The sequence below is a fragment of the Jaculus jaculus genome, chromosome 4 (assembly GCF_020740685.1).
Source record: "Jaculus jaculus isolate mJacJac1 chromosome 4, mJacJac1.mat.Y.cur, whole genome shotgun sequence".
NCBI classification, from domain to species: domain Eukaryota; kingdom Metazoa; phylum Chordata; class Mammalia; order Rodentia; family Dipodidae; genus Jaculus; species Jaculus jaculus.
Genome location: NC_059105.1, coordinates 17,840,775 through 17,864,865, shown reverse-complemented (window position 1 = coordinate 17,864,865; position 24,091 = coordinate 17,840,775). Strand labels below are relative to the sequence as shown.

At 45.4% G+C, this 24,091-nt stretch overlaps 1 protein-coding gene across 3 annotated transcripts in view; it reads right to left on the bottom strand.

Annotated features, from left to right (window-relative positions):
* Armc9 (armadillo repeat containing 9) overlaps positions 1-24,091 on the bottom strand; it is a 183,580-nt gene that overhangs the window by 115,234 nt on the left and 44,255 nt on the right. For all 3 annotated transcript variants that reach the window (XM_045147325.1, XM_045147327.1, XM_045147326.1), the window contains exons 9-10: positions 21,989-22,087; positions 3,219-3,253 (exon numbers count right to left, since the gene is read on the bottom strand). In XM_045147325.1, the coding sequence (XP_045003260.1) occupies positions 3,219-3,253; positions 21,989-22,087 (134 nt within the window). The remainder of the gene's footprint in view (positions 1-3,218; positions 3,254-21,988; positions 22,088-24,091) is intronic.

The window sequence follows — 24,091 nt, the reverse complement described above, 5'->3', positions numbered from 1 at the left end:
CTCAGCATCTTAAGGCTGAGGCATGAGGATTGCCGTAAGTTCAAAGCCAACCTGGGCTACATAATGACTTCCAGGCCAGACCACACTAAGAGTAAGCCTCTGTCCAAAAATTAAACAAACAAAATTATTTTAATGTGAACATTTTTTTCAACATTTTCTTTTTTTAAATTGTTATTTATTTATTTATTTATTTGACAGAGAGAAAGAGGGAGAGAGAGAGAGAGAAAGAATGGGCACGTCAGGGTCTCCAGCCACTGCAAACAGCTCCAGACCCATGCACTACCTTGTGCATCTGGCTAACATGAATCCTGGGGAATCAAACCTGGGTCCTTTGGCTTTATAGGCAAACACCTTAACCGCTAAGCTATCCCTCTGGCCCAACATTTTTTTCCTTTGTAATTTTTGGAAAAATTTAATTTAAAATTCAAACATGCTCTTGTTCTAGACAAAAATTTGTAATTGCAAAGCCAAATTTGGTCATGCCCTAGAACTGGGTACTTTCTCTGGAGGGAAGGAGAACAGCCCTGAGTGACTATACATGGCTGTCAGTGGAGGAAGGACTGCACACTCAGCTCATTACCAAGAGGCCTGGATACTCTCCCACTAACTGAGAAGACTGGGTCTGACCTTCCTCTATGTCCTCTACCATCTGCCACAAGCTCGTCCTTTTTACGCTCTGGAAGTAACCCTGCCCCTACATCACTAATGTTAGCAAAATCAAGTGTTTCTGAATAGTGTCTCCACACCGCAAGAGGTGCACACTACACGTCAACTTATCTTTATCCTTGTAACAATCCCAGAGCAGAACCACCGCTCTCTTCTCATCTTATAGGTAAGGAAGCTCAGGAACCAAGAAATCATAAGTAGCCCAAGATCACAGAAGTGGTAGCAGAGGTGGGACTTAAATAGGGCAATCCGCACCCATAAGCATCATGCTCTCCTGCCACCAAGTGGCAGGAGAGAGCATTGTGCCACGTCAGTACCAAGCTCAGGCAGGAAGAGGGAGGAAGGCTGTGGCCCTCCTGGGCTGAAGCCTCTCACAGGCCCATGCCACACAGCTGGCTCGGAGGCTTAGCAGAACCCCTCCTAGGCGTCATGTCCAAACTCAAGGTTTCTCCTTCCTTGCTTTTGCAGCACACAGCGGATGAGATTCACATCCCCAGGTGACAGCCTAGCTGATCTGGACAGGTGTGCTTGGGCAAAGGCAAGACTAGTCTGAGGCCCTGGTCATAGTGGGAGCCACCTCAGCATTGAGAACATATAACTGAAAAAAAATAAAATAAGAAAATAAAAATATAGCTGGGTGTGGTGGCTCACACCTTTAATCCCAGCATTCGAGAGGCAGAAGTAGGAGGATCGCCGTGAGTTTTGAGGCCACCCTGAGAATACAGAATGAATTCCAGGTCAGCATGGGCTAGAGTAAGACCCTACCTTGACAAACCAAAAGAAAAAAGAAAAACACTGAAGACATTTCAACATTCTGCTGACTGCTCAGTGAGGGGAGACTGAATTTGTTTCTATAGAACACCATAGGAGCAAGTCAATAGTTTGTTTCCATTTGATTCTACCTTACCAGAAAAAATAGAATTAATGTTAACAGACAGTTCTAGGGCTAGAGAGATGGCTTAGCAGTTAAGGAGCTTGCCTGCAAAGCCTAAGAACTCATGTTCAATTCTCCAGGTCCCACATAAGCCATATGACACAAGCACACAATATTGTGCACACACACACACACACACACACACACACACACACACACACGGTCTGTTGGGCTTGCCTCAAAAAAAAAAAAAAAAAAAAGGCTGGAGAGATGGCTTAGCAGTTAAGGCTCATGCCTGTGAAGCCCAGGGACCCAGGTTCAATTCTCCAGGTTCCATGTAAGCCAGATGCACATGGTGATACATGTTGTCATCTGGAGTTCATCTGCAGTGGCTAGGGGCCCTGGTGCACCCATTCTCACACTCTCCCCCCCGCCCTGTCTCTAATAAATAAAATCATCTTTAAAAAACTGAAATAAAAAAGACAGGGCTGGAGAGATGGCTTAGCAGTTAAGTCGCCTGCCTGCAAAGCCAAAGGACCTTGGTTCGATTCCTCAGGATCCACATAAGCCAGATGTACCCGGCACATGCATCTTGAGTTGGTCTACAGCCGAGGCCCTGGCATGCCCATTCTTTCTCTCCTCTCTCTCTCTCTCTCTGCCTCTTTCTCTCTCACTCTCTCAAACAAATAAATAAGACAGTTCCTAGAGTTTAATAGCATAATTAATAATTACTGGTATTTCCTTTTTATTCACATGTACTTGAACATTTAATAAACCTAGTTTTTTCTTTCTTTTTTAAAATTTTTTAAAAGATTTTTTAAATTTTTTATTTTATTTATTTATTTGAGAGAGGGAAAGAGGCAGGAGAGAGAGAGAGAGAGGGAGAGAGAATGGGCATGCCAGGGCTTCCAGCCACTGCAAACGAACTCCAGATGCATGCGCCACCTTGTGCATCTGGCTTACATGAGTTCTGGGGAATTGAACCAAGGTCCTTTGGTTTAGCAGGCAAGCACCTTAACTGCTAAGCCATACCTCCAACCCTTAAATTTTCTTAATGTTTTATTTTTATTTATTTGACAAAGAGAGAGAGAGAAAGAGAATGGGTGAGTCAGGTTCTCCAGCCACTGGAAACAAACTCCAGATGCATGTGCCCCCTTGTGCATCTGGCTAACGTGGGTCCTGGGGAATCAAACATGGATCCTTTGGCTTTGCAAGCACATGCCTTAACCACTAAGCCATCCCTCCACTCTGTTTTTTTCTTTCTTTCTTTGAGGTAAGGTCTTACTTTAGCCCAGGCTGACCTGTAACTCACTCTGTACTTCCAGGCTGGCCTCGAACTCACAGCAATGCTATCTCCACCTCCTGAGTGCTGGGATTAAAGGCCTTTGTCACCACACCCATCTGGTTTATGTGGGTCCTGGGTTTCTAGTTTGAATTCTAGTTTTATATGGAAATGTTAATAAAAATTCCTAAAAGTAGGCTGAAGAGATGGCTTAGGGTTAAGGCGTTTGCCTGCAAAACCAAAGGACCCAGGTTCAATTCCCAGGACCCAAGTAAGCCACATGCACAAAGTGCCCTATGCATTTGGAGTTCATATGCAGCTACAAGCCCTGGTGTGCCTAGTCTCTCTCAAATAAATAAAGTAAAAAAAACTTAATTCCTAAAAGCGATTACTTACTCTGGTACCAAGGAGGCTCGTAACATGGTTGAAGCCTGAGGGAAAGAGACAGAAGCAAACATGTTAAACCCGGATAGCAAGGCTTCCACCCTACCTCATTCAAACAGTACTTAACCAGCATCTGTAAATTGTGTAGTCCACCAGGGCTGGATGAAAGAAACCATGGCTAAGTAATGCACCACTATGCCCATCGTAAGCCACCCACCCTTGGAGAGTCTACTCTAAGCCAAACTCTATAAAAAGGAGTGGGTCTCTCTGCCCAGACTTGCAGGAGCACTTAAGGCTGCCTAATAATAGACACCACGAAGACCAAAAGCACTATGAACTGTTACATGCCCTGCTTTGTCTTCAGATTTCTCTTTATGTATAAACAGATATATCCCTGGGCTGGGGAAATGGCTTAGTGGTTAAGGCATTTGCCTGTGAAGCCTGAGGACCCTGGTTCAATTCCCCAGGACCCACATAAACCAGATGCACAAGGGGTGCATGCATCTGGAGTCTGATTGCAGTGGCTGGAGACCTTGGCGTGCCCATTCTCCCTTTCTCTCTATTTGCCTCTTCCTGTCTCTCTCTCTCAAATAAATACATAAAATATTTTAATAATAATAATAATAATACATTCCTTTGTACCAAGTCAAACACCCAGCAGGTGTTTAAAGAAAAAGTTAGGCTGGGTATGGTGGTGTACGCCGTTAATTCCAGCACTTGGGAGGCAAGAAGTAGGAGGATCACTGTGAGTTTGAAGCCACCCTAAGAATACATAGTGAGGGCTGGAGAGATGGCTTAGCGGTTAAGCGCTTGCCTGTGAAGCCTAAGGACCCCGGTTCAAGGCTCGGTTCCCCAGGTCCCACGTTACCCAGATGCACAAGGGGGCGCACGCGTCTGGAGTTCGTTTGCAGAGGCTGGAAGCCCTGGTGCGCCCATTCTCTCTCTCTCCCTCTATCTGTCTTTGTCTCTGTGTCTGTCGCTCTCAAATAAATAATTAATTAATTTAAAAAAATTAAAAAAAAAAAGAATACATAGTGAATTCCAGGTCAGCTTGAGCTAGAGTGAGACCCTACCTCAAAAAAAAAGGGGGGGGCTGGAAACATGGCTCACTGATTCAAAGCACTTGCTTGTAAAGCCTGATGGCCTGGTTCAGTTCCTCAGTGCCATGTAGAGGCAGATGCACAAAGTGGGGCATGTGTCTGGAGTTCATTTGCAGTGGCACTAGGCCCTGGCAAGCCCATTCTCATTCTTTTTCTCATTCCCTCCTTGCAAATAAATTAAAAAAATCAAAATACTTTTTTTTTTTTTTTTTTTTTTTTTTTTGGTTTTTCGAGGTAAGGTCTCACTCTAGCCCAGGCTGACCTGGAATTCACTATGGAGTCTCAGGGTGGCCTCGAACTCACGGCGATCCTCCTACCTCTGCCTCCCGAGTGCTGGGCAAAATACTTTTAAAAGAAAACGCCAACAATCCCCTTCCACGTCACCTCTTTTAGTCCTGTTGGTAGGCTAGGCCATGGGCCTGTTTTATGGACATTCACACTGTCCTGTCTGTCTCATGTGCATTGTGTTTACATACAAAACATCATTACTTTTCACACTACAGGCAGGCTGTATTACAGGTGCACTAAAACAGGCCTGGAGAGATGGCTCAGCAGGTGAAAGTGCTTGCTTGCATAAGCATGAGGCACCGAGTTCGATCTCCAGCTTCCACAGATAAAGGTGTGCACCAGCATTCCTTTAATCCCAGCACTTGGAAGGCAGAGGTAGGAAGAATGCCGTGAGTTCGAGGCCACTCTAAGTCTACATAGGAAATTGCAGGTCAACCTGGACTCGAGTGAGACTTTACCTCAAAAAGAAAAAAGAAAAAACAAGACATTTTATTCACTTCTTTATTAAACCATGATGTTTTTTGTTGTTGTTGCTGTTTTTTGGAGGTAGGGTCTCACTCTAGCCCAAGCTGACCTGGAATTCACTATGTAGTCTCAGGGTAGCCTTGAACTCATGGCGATCCTCCTATCTCTGCCTCCCGAGTGCTGGGACAAAAGACATGTGCCACCACGCCTGGCTAAACAATGAGTTTTTATGAGAGACTGAGAGAGAGGCAAATACAGAGAATGGGCACACCAGGGCCTTTTGCCACTGCAAACGAACTCCAGATGCATGTGTCACCTTGTGAATCTGGCTTTATGTGGGTACTGGGGAATCAAATCTGGGTCCTTTGGCTTTGCTGGCAAGCGCCTTAACCACTAAGCCATTTCTCCAGCTTTATTTATTTATTTATTTATTTATTTATTTATAAATATTTATTTGAGGGAGTGAGAAAGAGGCAGAGACAGAGCAAAAAAATAGGCATGCCAGGGCCTCCAGCCATTGCAAATGAACTCCAGACACATGCACCACTGTGTGCATCTGGTTTATGTGGGTCCTGGGAGATTGAACCAAGGTCCTTTGGCAATGCAGGCAAACGCGCTAAGTGCTAAGCCATCTCTCCAGCCCTCTATTTTATTTTTAAGAGAGAGCAGAAGGCAGATACAGTGAGTAAGGCCTGCTTCTACTAACTTTAAACACATACATCACTCTGCATCTGGCTTGACATGGGTACTGGAAAACTGAATGGGGCTGTTAGGCTTTGCAATTAAGTACTTTTAACAGCTGAGCCAGCTCTCCAGCCCTAGACTCCACTTTCAAATGGCTCACAGCTATGTATAGTTTCATGTTTAGGGATTGGATCCAGGGCTTTGTACATGCTAGGAAAGTGCACTACTACTGAGCTATATCTTACCAGTGACTTTCATATTTATTTATTTGCAAGCAAAGAGAGAAAGACAGAAAGGGAGACACACACATGGTGTGGGTGGGGGCAAGAATGGGCGCACCAGGGCCTCTTGCTGCTGCAAACGAACTCCAGATACAGGCACCACTTTGTGCATCTGGCTTTACGTGGGTACTGGAGAATCGAACTGGGGCCTTCTGACTTTGCAAGTAAGTGCCTTAATTGCTAAGCCATGTCTCTAGCTCCTGGTTTTCATATTTTAACCCTTGTTGGTTTTTTTTTTTTTTTTAAGTCCTGGGTTTAATACTTCTTTTTTTTATTTATTTTTATTTTTTATTTTTTTACATTTTTTTCTTTTTTATTTTTTTTCTCAATTTTTATTAACATTTTCCAAGATTATAAAAAATATCCCATGGTAATACCCTCCCCCCATCACTTTCCCCTTTGAAATTCCATTCTCCATCATATCCCCTCCCCATCTCAATCATTCTACTTACATATATACAATACCAACCTATTAAGTACCCTCCTCCCTTCCTTTCTCTTCCTTTTGTATCTCCTTTTTAACTTACTGGCCTCTGCTACTGAGTTTTTTCCTTCTCACACAGAAGCCCAATCATCTGCAGCTAGGATCCACGTATGAGGGAGAACATGTGGCGCTTGGTTTTCTGGGCTTGTTAACCCTTGTTTTGATTAAACAAATTATCTATTCCTGTTACCAACAGTGAACAATTCAGAAACTAAGCTTAAAATCTAAACAATTACTCATCGAATATGTTCAAGATACCATGATGGCAAGATAGCAAGTCATCCAGATCAAATAAGGATATGAAAAATAGTAAAGTATTAGTATAATACATATGTCCAGCAGGATTCTTTAAGGATTAGTAATATTGGCTAATTCCTACTTCTACAGATATATTCATCACTCTCTTCTTTCATAGCTACAAGCTTTCTTTCATTTAAAATACTGATCCTTCAAAAAAAATTGAAAACGTTATGAGTCTGAGCCAGCCTAAGACTACAGAGGGAGTTCCTACCTTGAAAAGTCAAGCAAAAAATAAATAAATTAAGTAATGCTAGGCATGGTGGCACATGCCTTTAATCCCAGCACTTGGATGGTGGAGAGGTAAGAGGATCACTTTGATTATGAGGCCTGCTTGGGAAAAGAGAGTGAGTTCCAGGTCAGCTTGAGCTAGCAGGAGACCCTACCTCAAAATAAATAAATAAAAATAAAAAATTAATAATGGGCAGGAGGACAGCTCTGCGTTTAAAGGTGCTTGCTTGCAAAGTCTGATGGCCCAGGTTCAATTTCCCAGTACCCATGTTTAGCCTGATGCACAAAGTGGTACATGCATCTGAAGTTGGTTTGCAGTGGAATGAGGACCTGGTATGCCCATTCTCTCCCTCCTTGCAAATAAATTTTATAATTTTTTTAAAAAAAGTTCTGATACTGGGGTTGGAGAAATGACTCAGCAGTTAAAAGCACTTACTTACAAAGCCTGACAGCCCAGGTTTGATTTCCTAGTACCCACATGTGGTGGTTTGAGTCAGGTGTCCTCATAAACTTAGGTGTTCTGGATGCTAGGTTCCCTAGCTGATGGCAAGTGGAAATTAATGCTTCCTGGAGGCAGTGTATTGCTGGGGGCGGGCTTGTGGGTGTTATAGCCAGTTTCCCCATGGCAGTGTTTGACACACTCTCCTGTTGCTATGGTCCACCTTTTGTTGGCCAGGGGGTGATGTCCACCATTGCTTTCCCCTGCCATAGTGAGCTTCCCCTCAAGCCTCTAAGCCAAAATAAACCTCTTTTTCCCACAAGCTGCTCTTGGTTGGGTGATTTCTACCAGCAATTCGAACCTGACTGCAACAGTAAAAGTGGTACTGAGGAGTGGGATTGCTGCTAGAATCGTGACTATGTGGCTTTGGCCTTTTAGAGCTGATTTTCAAGAGGAATGTGGAAGGACTTGAAACGTTGGCCTAAGAGATGCCTTGCAGTGCTGTAAGTATAGCTTGATGGACTATTCTGGTCCAAGTTGAAAGACCTGAATGCAGTAAGAACTATGGACTGTGAGGTTTGTCTTATGAGGGTGAGAAAGCTTTGCTTGGACCGGGCTAGCAGTATGTGTGAAAATCTTGCTCTTATGCCCGTGTCCTGAGAAGTTGTGCAGGGTTGCTCTGAAATGAACTGGTGTGAGCAGAGGGATATGGCACACAAAAAAATTTGGGGGTGAACTGCTGCCCATCAACTGCAATTGAGAGATTACAACCTTTGAGATTGGGCCAGCTGACCTACACTGGGTCAACAGAAAGAATGTAGACTCTTTTGAAGGGGCCGAGTGCTCAAGGGGCATCCTGTTCTTCAAAGTTTGCTTTATTCCACCCATCCCCTGGATTAACGAATTGACACTCTACCTGGTATTGTGGAATACAGCAATGCAGGAAAGAGAGGTTCATTGAGTTTGCAATGTGGTCTTGTGTTTTGTAAACGGCCATGGGCACTGTGAAGCAGGTTTGCTGGATGCCTGCATGGAGAACCGATGGAGCGTGAGGATGAACCGTGGCTTGCAGTGGAGACCCAGTGGAGATACCAAGACCACGAGATGGCTGCTAAGGAAAGCTGCCAGCCCTGATGAAGTTTTCCAGGACTGTGAGTAGCCTAGCTGAAAGGGCGGAAATGGACTGCCAGAGAGACTTATTGCTGGTTAGAATTATCAGACTTGGAGACTTGTCACTACCTAGAGTTGTTGGACTTGGAGTTAAAGAGTTTGATGTTTGCCCTGTTTAAATCTTGTATTGGCTGAATATTTCTTTGCTATGTCCAATGCCATCTTTTGCAATGTGAATGTTTATTCTGTGCCATTATGGATTTTTTTTTGGGGGGGTATTATGGTTCAGTTAAAAGATCTTGGACTATGGGGATGTATGAACATCACTGGGATTTATAAAAACTATGGGGACTTTTAAAGTTGGACTGGATGTATTGTATTTTACATCATGTATGGATATCAGTTTATGGGGGCCAGGGGCGGAATGTGGTGGTTTGAGTCAGGTGTCCCCATAAACTTAGGTGTTCTGGATGCTAGGATCCCTAACTGATGGCAAGTGGAAATTAATGCTTCCTGGAGGCAGTGTATTGCTGGGGGCGGGCTTGTGGGTGTTATAGCCAGTTTCCCCATGGCAGTGTTTGGCACACTCTCCTATTGCTATGGTCCATCTTATGTTGGCCAGGAGGATGATGTCCCTGCTCATGCCATCATTGTCCCTGCCATCCTGGAGCTTCCCCTTGAGTCTGTAAGCCAAAACAAACCTCTTTTTCCCACAAGCTGCTCTTGGTTGGGTGATTTCTACCAGCAATGCGAACCGGACTGCAACAGCACATAAAGCCAAATGCACAATTCATCTGGAGTTTGTTTGCAGTGGAAAGAGGTCCCTGTTCACCTATTCTCGCTCATAAACAAACAAACATAAAATGCTGATCCCCCTTTTTTTTTTTTTTTTTTTTTTTTTGCAAAACTCTCCTTCAGGCTATCTGCCCTATGAAAAAAACCTAGTAGATAACCAGGTGTGGTGGTGCACGCCTTTAATCACAGCACTTGGGAGGCAGACATAGGAGGATCGCTGAGAGTTTGAGGCCACCCTGAGACTACATAGTGAATTCTAGGTCAGCCTGAGCTACAGTGATACCCTGCCTCGAAAAACAAACAAAGAAACAAAAAACTAGTAGAAAAGCAGGAGCAGTGACCCTCTCATGCATAGCCAGTATGTCAGCCACACCCGAGAAGATTCATTATCTACTCAAGAAAAGGCAGACTTCCACACCACCTCTTTTCTCATCTGCAAAATGGTGCCAGTAAGAGCACCTCCTCAAAGGACTGCGATGAAAATTCCAGTGTGTATGTGTGGGTGTGTGTGGAGGGGGCTAGGAATGGAAGCCAAGGCTTTGTGCATGCTAGACAAATACTCTACCACTGAGCTATAGCCTCAGCCAAAATTCATTAATACTGACCTCCTCAGTCTCTACAAAGTGTCAGGCCCTTCAGATTTCACCCCTAAATTTCCCCCATATCCACTACTTTCCCACCGTGTAGATAAGCACCAAGCTCCTCACTCTGCTGGGGCTGCTGGAGAAACGCCAAGAACCAGCCGAGGAGGACTGACTTCCACACATGGGACTGGCCTTCCCAAGAGAGAGAAAGGGGACGAAGCGGTGGGGAGATGGCTTAATGATTAAAGGGCATGTTGTGCAGGTAGGAAGATCTGAATTTGAATCTCCAGCACCCACATAAAAATGCCACATGGGGGGCTGGAAACAGGGCTCAGTGGGTAAAGCGCTTACTATGCAACCGAGTACCTGAGTTTGGACCCCAGGCCACAGCCAGAAGCTGTGGAGGGCTTCTGAGCACTTGGGAGACAGAAATAGGTATATGAATGTGAGTTTGAGGCTAGCCTGGAAATACAGAGTGAGTTCCAGGTCAGCCTGGGCTAGAGTGAGACCCTACCTTGAAAAACAAAACAAAACAAAAGACTGGAGTGAGAGATGGCTCACCAAGCAAGGTGCTTGCCCATGAAGTCTAACAACTTGAATTCATTCCCCAGTATCCACATAAAGTCATATATACAAAGTGGCACATGCGTCTGGAGTTCATTTGCAGTGGCTAGAGGCCCTGGTGTGCCCACTCACTCTCTCTTTCTCTGCCAGGTGTGGTGGCACATGCCTGAGACTACAGTGAATTCCAGGTTAGCCTGAGCTAAATGAGACCCTATCTCAGGAAAAAAACCAAAAAACTGATATCAAACTTTGGCCTCCACATGCATGTGCATGCAAACCCATACACATACATGAACATATATATATACACATGCCCCCCAACAAACATGTGAAAAAAAATGATACTTAAACTTGCAGCAGGTCACAGCTTCCCCTTCCCTTCCTCCCCTCACACAGAAGTGTTAACAGTTAAGACACAGGGGCTAAGGAGATGGTTCACTGGTTAAAGGTGTTTGCTCTATAAGCCTGCCAATAGGAAACTGGATCCCCAGCACCCACGTCAAGCCTGCTGCAAAGTGGCACAGATGCATCTGTAATCCTAATGTGCCTGTAGCAATGAATCTGGCCTTTCTAATAGTACAAACAAGAGAGTCCCAAGCAGGGCTTAAAGAAGAGGTGTGACAACCTAAGGTGGTCCTCTGACTACATGTTCTGTGGCACATGTGCACTCGTACATATACACACGTTAAAAATAACAACATAAAAGCTGGGCGGGCGTGGGGGCACACACCTTTAATCCCAGCACTCGGGGAGGTAGAGGTAGGTGGATTGCTGTGAATTCAAGGCTACCCTGAGACTACATAGTGAATTCCAGGTCAGACTCAGCTAGAGTGAGACCTTACCTCAAACAAACAAACAAACAACAACAACGATAATAATAACAGGACTAGAGTGATGGCTTAGCAGTTAAGGCTCTGAAAAAGCCTAAGGAATCATGTTTGACACTCCAGGTCACATAAGCCAGATGCCCAAGGTGACGCAAGGTTGCACATGTGCACAAGATAGTGCACACATCTGCAGTTCGACTGCAGTGGCTGGAGGCCCTGGTGTGCCAATTTTCGCTCTCTCTGATTAAAAAGATTTAAAATAATAAGAACACATAAACATCAAATATGCTGCTCTGAGCTTCTGCTGGCCAACCTTCGAGTGGCCTAGGGCTCTACTATGGTCTTCAATGTAGGTTCTCAAGCCAGCTGTAACCACAGCTGCTACTGGCTGCACTCAGGAGTCACCACTACAGCTGCGGAGCACAGCTCAATAGCTGGCCGGTAGCAACCAGTGGGAGAGAGACGGGAACCTGCAAATAATCTACCACAATGCCCTCCGGTGAGCTAACAGCCTCGGAAAGGATGCCCCTTGATAAGGAGGCCTTCACTTGTCCAGGTGGTCGCTATGTGATTTTGGAATTGTATACCCAAGTCAGGGAAAGAGCCCCATCATCACTGGGGCATCAGAAGGAAGCCAGTGCTCCCAACCACTGTGGATGGTAGATGGTGTCCCATCTGAGGAAGCCCAGCAGTCAAACCTTTTCAGGACACAGGTTCACAATACTTGGAACACCTCATGTAATAAGACATCAACTATTTGCTGGGCACCTTCACTGAGCCAGTCAGCACAAGCTCTGGGAACCCTTGGGCAGGAGAGACATGAATGCGTACACAGGCCAAGGTGAAAAGGCAGCACGTAGGATTCTATCCTCAGCCACAGGGAGGTTCTGGAGCCTGGCCTTCCCAGAAACTGCTGCCCCTGAAGTGGGTGGAGAGGAAGTGGGAACTGGAGCCACGTCAGGCTCAGGACAGCTGTTGGTAACAGCCGGACAGGTACATATGACATCAGCAAGCTCACTTGCAGGTGCAACATGAAGAAAACTGCTCGTCAGGTGGCCTTTTACTTAGTGTCCCCAGGCCTTTGGTATGTTGCAGTGTGCTGGACTCTCACCAGACAGTATGTCTCAAACTTTGGAAATCAAAGCCTGTTTAGTTCAGGATCAAGATCAGTTTGCAGTCACAAGCTTGGAAAATTCGAGTACAAGAGTGCCTTGAAGGGGGAGATGCTTGGCCCATCAGGGCAGAGGAGGGGCTGCAGCTCATGCTTGGAGGATGTGAAGAGGCTGCTCAGCCCTACAAGGTCAGAGCCCATCTTCCCTGCTACAGCAGAGTGCAAAGGGACAACAGGACTCCCTGGCAAGGCTTCCCGAGAGGTTCAGTGCCCTCAGTGGGGCACGTGAGGCCAAGGGTCTCAGCCTGGGACGACTGCAGGGTCACCAAGGTCAGAGACCTGGAGGAGCAGCGCCAGCTGCTGTGGCTGACCATGTAATGGGATAGGGACATGTACAGCATTAGACACGCTTCCCCCTCAAGTGAGGACAAGCAATGAGCAGGCAGGTAACATGACCTGCCAGCTGCTTGACACCAGAATCCTTCCTGGAACATGAGGGGCTATACACATGTAACCAACACAACCTGGAAGGTGACTGACCAGCAAGCCAAAAGCACCAAAGAGCATGGCTCCGAGCAAGGAGAGTCAGACACCTGGCCAGTACAAAGCACCCCAAATGTGGGAGGATGGAAAGCTAGGCCAGATCCTGGTGACTGACACACAGGCAAAGGGGACGGACCAGCCCTGAACAGTCCTCAAGTGTTCCCCACAGTGCCATTCTCTGAAACAGGAAGCACAGGAACTCAGTGTGGGCACAGATAGTGTGGTGAGCTGTATGGAGTTCATGGAAGGGACCCAGAAGCCTGCTTTCAGAGCTCAGAAAAAGGTCTGAGCCAACGGCCAGTCACCGCTGTCCCCACTAGTTGAAGTGCAAAGGTGCGAACGCCCGTGAGCAGGTTAGCAGCGGGCCAGTGCGAGGCAGCACAGGGCGGGGAGCTGGTGGGCAGGTCCTCTACCAGAGCACGTCAAGGTAGATCAAGGCCCACACAGCCAAGGACGCCATGTGTGGTGGTGTCCCTGAACAGCTGTGCAGCGATGAGGACAGCGGTCCCAATAAGTCTCTGCAGCATTTTACTGTAACAAGGATGGTGGCCATGGATGCAGAGATCTCTAAAGTTCACAGGTCTGGGGCTTTTCACAGACTCAGTGCTATCTCATGGAAATGTTTTAACTTGTTTCCAACAGGGAAGCGAAGTTATGAATAAAGGGAGGTTAATTCCTAGCGGTGCTGTGATTCTAAGAAAGGAGGCATTTAAATGGAAATTTCCCCTTCCCATGAACTCACAAGCCCAGGGGTGTGATTAATGGGCCTTGGAACCCACTCAAAGGTCTGTGGCTTGCACTGCACTTTGGGAGTTGGTCTAGGCTCTATTTTGTCTCATGGTCAGTCACCTCCTGTCCATTCCTTTCATTGGGATAGACCCTTGTTCTGGGGTGTGGAGCACTGTTCCTCATTCACAGCACAATGTTCTTGAGTAACACTGCATTCAAACGTGTGAGAAAGGCCCGGTGCTTTCAAGCCATAGCAGCATGCAGACATGGCTGCATCATAGAAATGGTCCTAGGCCAAGTGTCAGTGTCAGAGAGAATAACTGAATGTACTACCATGTCCTCAAATTAAAACTTTAAGGCACTGGAGCGGCTGGAGGCCCTGGCGTGCCCATTCATTCTCTCTCTCTCTCCCTCTGCCTCTTTTTCTCTCTCAAATAAATAAAATAAAATAAGTGTTTAAAAAAAAAAACAAAAAAACAACTTTAAGGCATTGGGAAAATGGCTCAATGGTTAAAGGTGCTTGCTTACAAAATTTGCAGGCCAAGGTTCAATTCCCCAGCCAGATGCAAAAAGTGGTTCATGCCAGGTGTTGTGGCACATCCCAGCATTTAGAAGGCAGAGGTAGGAAGATCACTGTGAGTTTGAGGGCAGCTTGGAACTACAGAGTAAGTTCCAGGTTATCCTGGGCTAGAATAAGACCCTATCACAAAAACCTACAACAAACAAAAGGACTGTTGAGATGGCTCAGCAAAGCCTGACAACCCTGGTTCAATTCCCTACATAAAGCCAGATGCGCAAAGTGATACATGCAGCTGGAGTTTGTTTGCACTTGCTTGTGCGCTCTCTATCTCTCTAATGTTTTTCAAGGCAGGGTCTCATTCTAGCTCAAGCTGACCTGGAACTCACTATGTAGTCTCAGGGTGGCCTTGAACTCATGGCGATCCTCCTACCTCTGCCTCCCAAGTGCTGGGATTAAAGGTATGAACTACCACACCTGGCTTTTTTTCCCCCAAGTGCTGGGATTAAAGGTGTGTGCCACCACACCTGGCCAATAAAATAGTTTTTTAAAGCATCATTGTAGTAGACAGCCTCAGGTCCCAAGATGAACTTCCAGACCAGGCACAGTGATGGCAGAAGGGATTTACTGAAGCTTACACATCCAGAGGAAGTTCCATAATGGCAGAAGAAGCTGGCCTGCCTTCATAGGTCCAAACAGAGAGCAAAGCCACAAGCCAAAAATCACACAGCTGACTTCAGGAACTTCTGATGGAACTAGGCACTTTGCATATCTTTATACTGGAATTTCAAACCCACCACCACATTTCAGGATCCATTCAGTGACACCTCCTCCAGCCAGGTAGTTTGCAGATCCAAACTACAAACTAATAAAACACTGAATATATTGAGGGCCATCTATTCAAACTACCACAATCATTAACCTGGAAAAAAAAAAATCATTGTAGAGGGGCTAGGGAGATGTCGCAGAGGGTAAAGGCACATGTTTGTAAAGCCTGTAGACTAGGTTCAATTCACCAGTTACCCACGTAAAAGATGGGTAGACATTTGCTTGCAGCAACAAGAGACCCTGACATACCCATACACATACATACATATGTGCAAATAAATAAAACTTTAAGAACAGTATATAGGGGCTAAGAAGATGGCTCAGTACTCAGAGGCATTTGCTCACAAAGCCTGCCTGTCTGGGTTTAATTCCCAGAGCCCACAGAAAGCAAGATGCAGAAAGTGGTGCATGTATCTGGAGTTGGTTTTTAGTGGCAAGAGGCTCTGGTGTGCCCAATCTCTCTCTCTCTCTCTCTCTCTCTCCCCCTCCCTTCCTCCCTCCCCCCCCCTCCAGTAAATGATTTAAAACACAACAAGCACATATCCATACGTGTATGCCCCTCCCCAAAGCGTAAAAGGTAGCGTACTTCTGCAGGGTTGCTACAGGAGGCAGACAAGTGATGCTTCATGTAACAAAGGGAAGGTTTGCCCCATTTACCGTTACATTTCTGTTTTCTATGCAGCCTTACCCTAAGCCCCTTGGGTCAAGCTAACTCAACAGATCACAACCAGGTCACACAGGCTCCCTCCAAATGTAACTGAGGATTAATCATGTCCTGCTTATAGGGATACATTGCAAGAAATGAATCTGAAAGATTTTGTCATCATGCAAACATTGTAGAGTGTCCTTAGCAATCTATGGTGGCTTCAACAGCCAGCCTGTCATCACTAAGCAATACAATGCTATGTGACTACAACGGTATTCAGGGTGTACTACTGGCTAAAATGCCATCATGTATTATGCCTGTGCTTGTCTCATCTTAGAAAATTGTTTGATCTCTCTCCTGTGCCCAAGGGGAGCCTTTATTTCTTCTAAGCGGCTGATAACATAATGTGATTTTTCTCTGTTCTAGTTTTAGAGTCCTGTAGGTGAAAGGAGGTAAGACAAACATAGAGTTAGACAGTGATATGTGGTGAGGTCAAATTGTTACAAAACACCTCAAAAACCATAATCCCATCATCGTTAATCCTGTGAGCAGCTAGATCTACCTATCAACTCAGATAATACAGCTCTTTGGACACAGGTAGCTGGATGTGAGCCAGGCAAGGGCAGAACACTTCTTTCCTCTCCTGAGGTTTCTGCTCAGGGCACTGTTCCAGTGTGACCTTTCCTCTGGTAGAGGAGAGACTCACTGGAGTTGTGGAGCAGGGCATACCTAGGTGTGGACCACCTACCTACTCATCCACTCTTGACTTACTTCTGCAGAGAACGTGCCAGACAGAGGGTGAGGGCAACTGCTCCTCTGTGCTGCCCCCATGTGGCAGTCCGGGCTTGGCGGAAGCTGTCCAGGACTAGTGGGGTTGCATCTATGACCCCACAGTTCAAAGAACGAAGCAAACCTTCCCACAAATAAATTCCACATTCTTCAACAGAAGCTTTGCCTTGCTCGTCTTTACCACTCTTCAGTAGTTTAAAACTGGGGCTATAGAAGTCCAGGCTCATGTTAACAGCCAGACTTGAGCCAATATCCAATGCGGTAGACTTTATAGACAACAGCAAGTTTCAGATGGGGCCAGCCAACTGCCCTCACAGAATATAATTAGCTGGTACATATGATTAGCATGAGAAGGTACCTGAAAAGGGCTGATCATTCTATAAGTGAGGATGATCTGTGTACACTTAACATCCTGGAATCAATGACCCTCTGTGTGGCCTCAGATTAGAATTTATTCACTTGAAAAATAAAACTGCCAGGCATGGTGATGCACTCCTTTAATCCCAGCACTTGGGAGGCAGAAGTAGGAGGATCACTGTGAGTTCGAGGTCTGCCTGAGATTACATAGTGAATTCCAGGTCAACCTGAGCTAGAGTGAGATCCTACCTCGAAAAAATAAAAATAAAAATAAATAAATAAGTAAGTAATTAAAACTGCCAAACGGCTTTTTCCTTATAAACCCTAAACCCTGTGGGTTCAGCCACAAGATGTCTCACCTAAACTGTGCCCTAACTTCCTTCTTTACATTGGCATTTGACAGTCCTGGGACTCATTCCAAATCTACCTTAGGCATGCTGGGCCAGCAGCAATATTCCATTATGCCCTTACCATAACCCTTGGGCAGCTTCTCATCTTATATAGCCATCTGCAGAGAGCATAAAAGAATGTAAGTGCCTGTACTGCTATTCCTAAGTGACTTCAGCAGAAAGAAAAGTTACAGTTAAGCTAAAGCTGGTTCTCCCCCTGCTTTCTTAATGCCTGGACAGAACGTGCACCTTGATGGTAACAGCTAAGGATGGTGGGACCAGTCTCATGAGAGATGATACCAGTAACATTTCATAGAACAAGACATCAGCTATGCTGTTGTTCTGATGTTAAATTGTGGCTCCTTTTAAGCTGCCCTTTAATAATATGACCTCAGAGGCTGGGGAGATGGCTCAGCAGTTCAAGGCACTTGCTTGCAAAGCCTAACTGCCCAGGTTTGATTCCTGAATACCCACATAAATTCAGATACCGAAAGTGGTTCATGCATGAGCTGGGAAGATGGCTTAGCAGCTAAGACACTGGCTTACAAAGCCAAAGGGCCCAGGCTCGATTCTCCAGAACCCATGTAAGCCGGATGCACAAGATGGCAAATGTGTCTGGAGTTCATTTGCAGCAACTGAAGGCCCTGGCATACCCATTCTCTATCTGCCTCTCTGTGTCTCTCTTAAATAAATAAATAAATAAAATTTTAAAAAGAAAGTAAGGAAGCTGGAGAGATAGCGTAGAGTTAAAGTGCTTGCCTGCAAAGCCTAATAACTCATGTTCAGACACACAGGGACACAAGTATGCAATGTCACACATGTGCCATAATGGGGTGCACACATCTGGAGTTCATTTGCAGCAGCTGAAGGCCCTGGTGCACCCATTCTCTCTCTCAAAATAAAAAAAAAAAAAGATAAGTGGATTTGCAGTAGCAAGAGACCCTGGAACAGCCATTCATATCCTCTCTCTCTCCTTGCAAATAAATAAATAAAACATTAAAAATAATATGAGCCGGCGTGGTGGTGCACGCCTTTAATCCCAGCACTCAAGAGGCAGAGGTAGGAGGATCACTGTGAGTTTAAGGCCACCCTGAGACTACATAGTGAATTTCAGGTCAGCCTGAGCTAGAGTGAAACCCTACCTTGGAAAGCCAAAAATCATAATAATAATATGACCTCAGTTTTAAGTAAGTGGCTACAGATACACAGGGAAAATAGAAATGTAAGGACATAAGAAGAGATAAGATTTCATAGCCTGAGCCTGAGAAGCACTAAGTATAGGAAGAATTAGTGAATATAAGGAGGAGGACAGAAATGACCAGTCCTGTCACTCACAGACCCTGCTGTGCCAGTTGCTGTCAGGAAGTTGGCACCTGGGTCAACACACTCTGCTGGTTCCTGACCTAACCTGGCCTGACCATATGGTAAACATGGGCGCCAAAAGTTGTCTTACTAACCTGACTCTCAAGACTTCTGCATGCTATGCCCAGCCTCTGTCCCATATGTCCACGTGTACACAGTGGCGGACATGGCCAACAGCTCTAGGAGACAGCTGTGGGGTGCTTGTGTGAACACGTAAGGACAACTGCTCCTCACCCTGAGACCATGCCCTTCCCAGACACCACGAGAGTGATCCGCCTTGGGTCAGGATAGCTGTCAAAAGCTGCTGTTTGACCATCCATGCTTTTTGAAAAATGGATTTAACTTGCTTTTAGGTTTCAGTAATATGAGGAGTTGGAATTAACAGTCTGCAGGGCACAGACAGAACCAGAGGAACGCTGAAGGGTCCACTGGGGATGCGTGGGCTGATGAGAGTCCATTTCCTCACTATACTTTCTGGGCAGAGCACATGCTGGTTTCGACATGGGAATGTTACCAGATGACATTTCAGAACTGCCCTCCCTTGCCATGGAAACACAGCAGACCACACAAACGCCCCTGTCCTTGGGGCACTGCTGCTAGAAATCTGGGAGGCAAACCTGTGCCAGCTTCTCCAGAGGCTCAGCAACCAAGGCCTGCACTTTGTACCAGCCTTCACCCTGGCTTTTATTTTGGTCATCCTGATTTTTCTTTCACCCATAATCTATTTATTTATTTCAAAGATATAGAGAGACACAGACAGAGAGAATATGTACGTGCCATGGTCTCTTGCTGCTGCAAACAAACAAGTCATGTCCATCACTTTGTGCATTTGAACCCAGGTCATTAGGCTTTGCAAGCAAGTGCCTTAAACTCTGAGCCATCTCCCAGTCTGCATAATAATTTTTTTTGTTTAAGTATTTTTATTTATTTACTTGCAGATAGATAGTAGAATGGACATGTCAGGGCCTCTAGCTGCTACAAACTCCAGATGCATGTGCCACCTCATGCATCTGGCTCCATGTGGGCACTGGGGAACTGAATCTGGATTGTTAGTTTTGCAGGCAAGCACCTTAACCAATGAGACATCTCTCTAATCTTGCATAATCAATTTTTTTAAATTGGTTCCACTGTATATGTATTTACTACTAAAACTTTAAAAAGTAAGATTTCCTTTTATTGTAAATTTCTGAATAAAAAACTGAATTATCTACCCTATTTATTACACTCTAACCAAACCACTCATCATTCTCTTTCTGTCCTTTCAAGTTATTATATTTCAGCTCAGACTTCAAGCTTCTAAAGTACATGGGAATACTTGAGTGTCACTGGTGCTTCTTTGGACCAAATCAAAGCCCAGAAGTATAATGAAGTCATTTATATATATTCAAACCACACAGGTTCCTTACGTACTACAGGTTACAAGTTTGGAAGCGATCCCTAGCATCAGAAAAGAAAAGAAAAAGCACAAGGAGAAATACGCCGTATGGGCAGGTGTAGTGCTACACTCCTTTGTCCTAGCTAAGAGCTACAGAGTGAAATCCAGGTCAGTCTGGGCTAGAATGCTAGAGTGAGACCCTACCTCAGGGGGAAGAAAAAAAAGAAACAAGAGCGATACATTGCAGAACTCACGCCCAGGTTATTCAAGATCACGGCAGTACAGTCTAGCCTCACAGTAACTTTCTCACCTGCTGCATGACATCAGCAGCCACCAGCAGGGAAGAACAGTGTGAGAGTTAGGCCCAGACCTGCTCTGCCAAATCACTCCATGGCCTAGCATTCTCCTTGCCCTGTTTCGACACCATGCACCTCTAGATACGCCATCCTAGGAAAGGCACATCACCTGGTAACATTCAACCTTCTGTGCAAAATCTGCATCGAGATACAAGGCAATCAGTAATGTTTTTTTGTTAAGGTTAGAGTCTCACTCTGGCTCAGGCTAACATAGAACTCACTCTGTAGCCACAGACTGGCCTTAAACTTCAGCTTTCCAAGTGTTGGGACTAAAGGTATGTGCCACCATGCCCAGCTTACATGGCAACACCAAACTCAAAAGGAGAAATGGTCTAATTTTTTTTTCAAGGTAGGGTTTCACTCTAGCCCAGGCTGTCCTGGAATTCACTAGGTAGTCTCAGAGTGGCCTCAAACTCACAGCAATCCTCCTACTTCTGCCTCCCAAGTGCTGGAATTAAAGACATGCACCACCACACCCAGCTGATCTGCTTTTTTTATGAAAATAAACTATTTTCTCCCAAAATGTCATTGTCATAAAAGTCAAATACAAGACCAGGGAAATATTCAAGATTAAAGGACACTATGGGGCGGGAGAGATGGTTTAGCAGTTAAGGTGCCTGCCTGTGAAACCTAAGGACCCAGGTTCAATTCCCCAGTACTCACATAAGCCAGATGCACAAAGTAGCACATGTGTCTGGAGTTCGTATGCAGTGGCTAGAGGCTCTTGTGTAACCATTCTCTCTGTCCTTTTCTCTCTCTCAAATAAAATTAATTAAAAAAAATATTTAAAAGACACTATGGAGCTCTGACATCTCAATGCTGCACTTGGCCCCAGGCTACTGGAAAAGAAGCTGCTATAAAGGGCATTACTGACTCAAAGGACAAATGGAAACAGATTAGATAAGAATATAATTCAGACTGGAGAGAGGGCTTAGTGGTTAAGGTGCTTGCCTGCAAAGCCAAAGGACCAAGGTCCGGTTTCCCAGGACCCATGTAAACCAGATGCGCAAAGTGGCACATGCATCTGGAGTTCCTTTGAAGTGGCTAGAGGCCCCAGTACACCCATTCTCTCATTCTCTCTCTCTCTCTGCCTCTCTCTCAAGTAAAATAAAATAAAATATTTAGCCGGGCATGGTGTCGCACACCTTTAATTCCAGCACTCGGAAGGCAGAGGCAGGAGGATCACCGTGAGCTACAGGCCACCCTGAGACTACATAGTGAATTCCAAGTCAACCTGGGCTAGAGCAAGACCCTGCCTCAAAAAAGAAAAAAAGACGAAATAGGCTGGTGTGGTAGCCTTTTATCCCAGAGCAGGACCCTACCTTGAAAAAGTTGAAAAAAAAAAAAAAAAAAAAAGAGAGAGACAAAGTAAGGTTCTACTTGTCCCAATGATTCCAAGCCTCAGTGTCTCGGAGCCACTGCCCTGACAGAGGCCATCAGCCCCTCTCCTCACTGGCCCAGTGTGCAGGCTCCTCCTTCTGGGAACTTCTACGTCTCCAAAGTCAGATGCGAAACAGCCTCTTGAGTGTAATTTGTGTGTGTGTGTGTGCGTGTGCCCTCATTCTCTTAAATTACATTCATTTTAAATCTGAAGAGACAAACCCAAGACACCCGGCCACGCAGAGCCTCACCGTCCCAGGCCTGGTGAAGTCCACGCTGTGTGCCAGGTTCTGCCGCATCTGGTTACTGAAGAGGCGGACACAGACACTCTGCAGGTACTCAGGGGTGATCTGTGAAGATGACACAGAATAGCAGATGAAAGACATGCAACTAACTTGTCCAAGGGAGCCCTGAGGCCCAATGCCCTCCGCATCTCCCGTTGGTATGACGACAAAATCGTCAAACTAGAAAAAGAATCATGGGCTTCACCCTCCAAGCTCTGGGAAGAAATTAACACACTGACAAAAAAATTCACCAACTACAAATTTCAAAGGGTTTGAGTATACTGGATATACTTCACTGCCATGGTAAATAGCATTTTAAGCCTTTCTTTTTTCTTTTTCTTTTTTTGTAAATTCAAGGCATAAAGTAACTGGGTGGTCATGATGTGCTGGCAAGAATGACAGCTTCAGAGCCCAGCATAGTGGTGCACACCTTGAATCCCAGCACTCAGAAGGCAGAGGGAGGTAGGAAGATCGCTGTAAATTCGAGGCTACCCGAAAAGTATATAGTGAATTCCAGGTCAGCCTGGGCTAGAGTGAGACCCTACCTCAAAAATGAAAGAGTACCAGCTTCAAAGCTGAAGGATGGCACTCTTGACAAAGCCAGCAGCTCTGCTCCTCTTGTATTCCTGAGCTGTCAGAGCGATGAAAGATGCCTACTGCCTGGGCCACAGTGAGGGGAATGAGGCCACAGGAACAGCTAGAATGTGGCCGGGGGTGGGGGCTGAGTGAATGACAAGCATTATTAATAAACCGCTGGGTGTGACCTTGACTTACTGCCACCATCAAGGCCACTACACTCTTTTAGCATTTTATGCCTCTCCCCTGGGACTCCATTTCAGGACTGATATGTGCCATCTAAGGTGGTAATCAGCATTCTTTTTCTTTGTGCTATGTGGGCTTTTTGTTGTTGTTGTTTTTGCTTTTCTTTGTTTTTCATTCACTTTTCTTCCTTCCCTCCCCCCTCTCGCTATCTTTCCCTTCAAGTCTCATGTATGGGACTGGGAAAATGCCCAGTGAATAAAGGCTTGCTTGCAAAGCCTGATGGTCTGGATTCAATTCCCCAGGAGCATAGGCAAAGCCAGATGCAAAAAGTGGTCCAAGCATCTGGCATTCCATTTGCAGTGGCAAGAGATCCTGGTGCACCATAAACACACAAGTACATGCATGCAAATTAAGTGATTTTAAAAAACAAAGTGCCTAGCCAGGCCTAGCACTTGGGAGGTTGAGGTAGGAGGATCCCCATGAGGTCAAGGCCACTCAGAGACTACATACTGAATTCCAGGTCAGCCAGCGCCTAGAGTGAGACCCTACCTCAAAAATAAAAGAAAAGAAAGGAAAAAAAAAAGGGAGGGGGAGGGGATATGATGGAGAGTGGATTTGTGAGGAGAAAGTGGGGAAGGGGAGGGAATTATCATGGTTTATTGTCTACAATTATGAAAGTTATCAATAAAAAAAATTAAAATTAAAAAAAAGACTCATGTAGTCCAGGTTGGTCTTGAACTCCTAACCTTCCTGTCTCCACCTCCTAAGTGCACAGATTACAGGAATGTACAACCACATGTAACTTAAACATTTTCTTTTCATAGAAAAGACAATATGTTGGTGCTGGAGAGATGGCTCAGTGATTAAGGCCCACAAAGTCTAATGACTGGGTTCATTCATACTGAGTTTGATTCCCCAGTACCCACGTTAAGACAGATACACAAAGTGGAGCATGCATCTGGAGTTTGTTTGCAGCATGTAGAAGCCCTGGTGCACTCATTATCTCCCTCTCCCTGCTTGCAAGTAAGTAAGAAATAAATTAAATTAAAATGTGGCTAAGAGCCAGGCGTGGTGGTGCATGCCTTTAATGCCAGCACTCGGGAGGCAGAGGTAGGAGGATCACCATGAGTTCAAGACTACCCTAAGACTACATAGTGAATTCCAGGTCAGCCTGAGTTAGAGTGAGACGCTACCTCAAAAAAAAAAAAAAAAAAAAGTGTGCTAATTAAAAATGAACAAATAGGGCTGGAGAGATGGCTTAGCAGTTAAGCGCTTGCCTGTGAAGTCTAAGGACCCCGGTTCGAGGCT